The sequence below is a fragment of the Lygodium microphyllum genome, chromosome 11, assembly GCF_053477565.2.
Source record: "Lygodium microphyllum isolate KBCC chromosome 11, Lygodium_microphyllum_v1.1.10, whole genome shotgun sequence".
NCBI lineage: Eukaryota > Viridiplantae > Streptophyta > Polypodiopsida > Schizaeales > Lygodiaceae > Lygodium > Lygodium microphyllum.
Window position 1 is genome coordinate 77,134,811 of NC_141145.1, and position 2,903 is coordinate 77,137,713.

Sequence of the window (2,903 nt, forward strand, 5' to 3'; positions counted from 1 at the left end):
GGTTCAAGAAGGTGATGCTGCAGCAAACACTGCAAATGTATGTAAGAATGGCATTTCAATATGTGTATATCATCTGCTGTGGCTACAACAATTCTATGCCTTTGCAGACCACTACTTTATAAGCCATCCTTATAACCAATGCTTTTTGTATCAAGTTGCCCAGCTCTTCATACTCATAACTATGATAACTTCTCATTGTGCTCTTGAATGTGCTGGTCTGCCCTTGTAGCAGGCCTGGCTAGCTTGATATCTAAAAGTGGCATCAAAAATGAGTTTTCACGCTTAGAAATGACTTATTTCTTAAGGCACCAAATGGTTGAATGGCATGTCAGAACCCCCATTACTTCATCACACTCACTCAATGCTTGGCAGATCTGATTTTTTGAGCATGAGACTACTGAGAAGCAACCCTCAAATCTCTTTGAACACAGACTTGACAGAATTAGAGCATGTAAAGTATACAAGGTGTAAAATCCCATTTGCCACATTATGCATTACACGGACTACAGGGATCAATTCCATGACCCGTTTCCTTTTTGTGATCATCAAGTGACCACAGTTATCTTGATAGAACCTACTTTACAATAAGTAACAAATGTATAATTGGTTATGTATGCAAATAATGGGCAGCCTCCATTAGATCTGGAGTAATTTCAGGTTCAATGTCAAACTCTAGTTCCACTCCCCTGCAAGTTACAAAATAGACTCTAAGCAACTGGTTGTTAGATTGCATAGAAACATTTTTGTAGGTTATGATCAACCTGAAGATACTCACTTGGAAAACTGTAGAGACCAGTAAAAGAATTCACAAACTTTCTCCAGGACAGGAGTACTGATCTCTGGCAACTTAACTTCACCCGACTCAGTCTCCTTGAAGCTCTCTGTATGAAACATCAGATGAGTACTAAAATTCCGATCATTTGACAAAGTGATACTTCTGAACGCAGTGACACAGTCGATTATTTAATCTCATAGGCAGATACTTTAAAGGCAAGGCAATTGCCCTAGCACATGCTAGGCATGCTTCTGCACAAGTATGTCAGTGCACATGCATACACACATCTAAGTTAGCACTGAATTGTATGCACCCAAGCATTTCCATGGATATTAAGCAGCTCATTTAACCTGACATTTTCAAAATTTATCTATTAAAGAGTCTGTGTAGGGATACACACGTGTCCAATAACCATGTTCTGATCGAGTCTGGAGGGAAATTGGACTGCTGACCCTACCACACAAAATTTTCTACCTCAGTGCCCAGGTACAGAATTTCTGCATCATGAGAATACATATACAGACAGATTTCATTTACTTTTAGTAACCTTGCGTAAAGGCTTTCACCAAGTACGTTGAAGAATTATCATCCCTCCCTCTCTCTGTCTCACTCCCATACACACAGGTCCACCCGCCCCCAATTGCCCCAACACACGCACATGTGCACATACACAGACACTCCCTGTAAATTCCCCTATCTAAGAGAGAATGGGAAGGCTTCAACGTAAGGATACTTTACAAAGTGGACTTCATAAGTGTACCAGCAGCTATAGAATCTAACTCCAAACTGTCACAGAGGAATTGGAGCTTGGGTGCACTACATCCAGCCATTTCAAGCAGCCCACAGCAGTCCATAAGTTCCAGAGTCCTGTCCTAAAGTAGGTATACACAAGAAGCATTATACAAATTCCCACTATAACTACCACATTGTGATTTACGACAACATGATGGGGTGGGGCTGGCACTGGGCAGCGCCCTGCCTGTAACTGCACCTAGCTAGGTACACAGGTGCCTCCTGCACCGGAGCTCGTGATGTTGAACACTATATTAGGGGAAAAGAAGGGAAAAGAGGCCCTTTTGCCACATGGGAAAATCTCAAAAACTTCTTGTGATATGGGCCCTCAGCAAGCATTCTGGTGCACTTATCAAAATGAATCTCTGTGTTCCAAGAATTCTCGACCTGGGCGCATGCACAGACAGCTACATGGCAAGACTAACAGCTAGCCAAAATTGCAGAATAAGGGGACTGCAGTCTTGAGACAGTAGGGAAAAAGAGATACAGGAATCAAATCAGAATGATCACTCAGATGAACGTAGAATATGATTGAAATCTAAAGATCAATCCAAGGTCATTTCTACAGCGGACGATGCAGGACAAACCTCTCTCTCTCTCTCTCTCTCTCTCTCTCACCAGGGGAGGCCAGCATGGCCTTGATTGTGTCCGAGACTATGGCAGCCTGACGGTCGATAATGAACTCGAAGCCCTCTGCACTGATGAGCTTCACGGTGTCCTCCTTACGCATGGTTGTCTGTTGCAAATGGGGCTATGGAAGCATCCACGAATCACGACACCAGATTGGAAGAGGGAAGGCAGGCAAGAATGAGAACAGACAAACAAGACCAGTGGCCAGAGGCAGGGCCTTATTATAATCCTGAGCCTGCATCCTTTTCCTCCTCCTTTATGGTTTCTCTCGGAAGAGTGGGGGAGGGGGGGTGGATATGGATGAGGATGAACGGAGGAAGCAGTAAAGGCCCTAAAGATCCTTCCTCATCCATTTCCCTTTCTTTTTGTGCACCCTCTTTAATACTTTTGTACTCCAAGTTCCAGTCTTGTTCCCACCCAAGGCAACATACGAGCGACTCGAGTAATAACGACCATGAGTTTATCTGCATAGCTCACAACCACAACAACTAGTGCGCTTGGAGCCAGGCCATGCCCAGATTAATAAACTTGCCCAAGTCGTCAAATTGATTGACTTATTGGGTGTTTCCCATGCTTCTAACTTCTAAGCTTTTGCCCTAGAAAGATAGGTGCCCGTGTACTTCATTAACTTGAAGAAGTTAATCTAATGTGGTAGTGTTTGATTGGTGTGCAATGGGATATAGCATTGACCCTCTCCTGAGTTGGC

General features: G+C 43.5%; 1 protein-coding gene across 1 annotated transcript; it reads right to left on the reverse strand.

Moving 5' to 3' along the window:
• Nucleotides 1-418: 418 nt before the first annotated feature.
• On the reverse strand, nt 419-2,541 carry LOC148028988 (uncharacterized). The gene is made up of 3 exons (XM_087687779.1): nt 2,186-2,541; nt 776-881; nt 419-686 (listed from the first exon to the last, which is right to left on the reverse strand). Exons 1-3 carry the CDS (start codon nt 2,295-2,297, stop codon nt 608-610), a joined length of 297 nt encoding a protein of 98 aa, XP_087543905.1. The 5' UTR covers nt 2,298-2,541; the 3' UTR covers nt 419-607.
• Nucleotides 2,542-2,903: the final 362 nt, after the last annotated feature.

What these genes read in the sequence shown, in the direction of transcription:
- LOC148028988 (XM_087687779.1), bottom strand. Translation starts at nt 2,297, where the DNA reads ATGCGTAAGGAGGACACCGTGAAGCTCATCAGTGCAGAGGGCTTCGAG. An exon ending in GGCCATGCTGGCCTCCCCTG is followed by an intron (nt 882 to 2,185) that starts GTGAGAGAGAGA and finishes TGTTTCATACAG; the next exon opens with AGAGCTTCAAGGAGACTGAG. An exon ending in TGGTCTCTACAGTTTTCCAA is followed by an intron (nt 687 to 775) that starts GTGAGTATCTTC and finishes TGTAACTTGCAG; the next exon opens with GGGAGTGGAACTAGAGTTTG.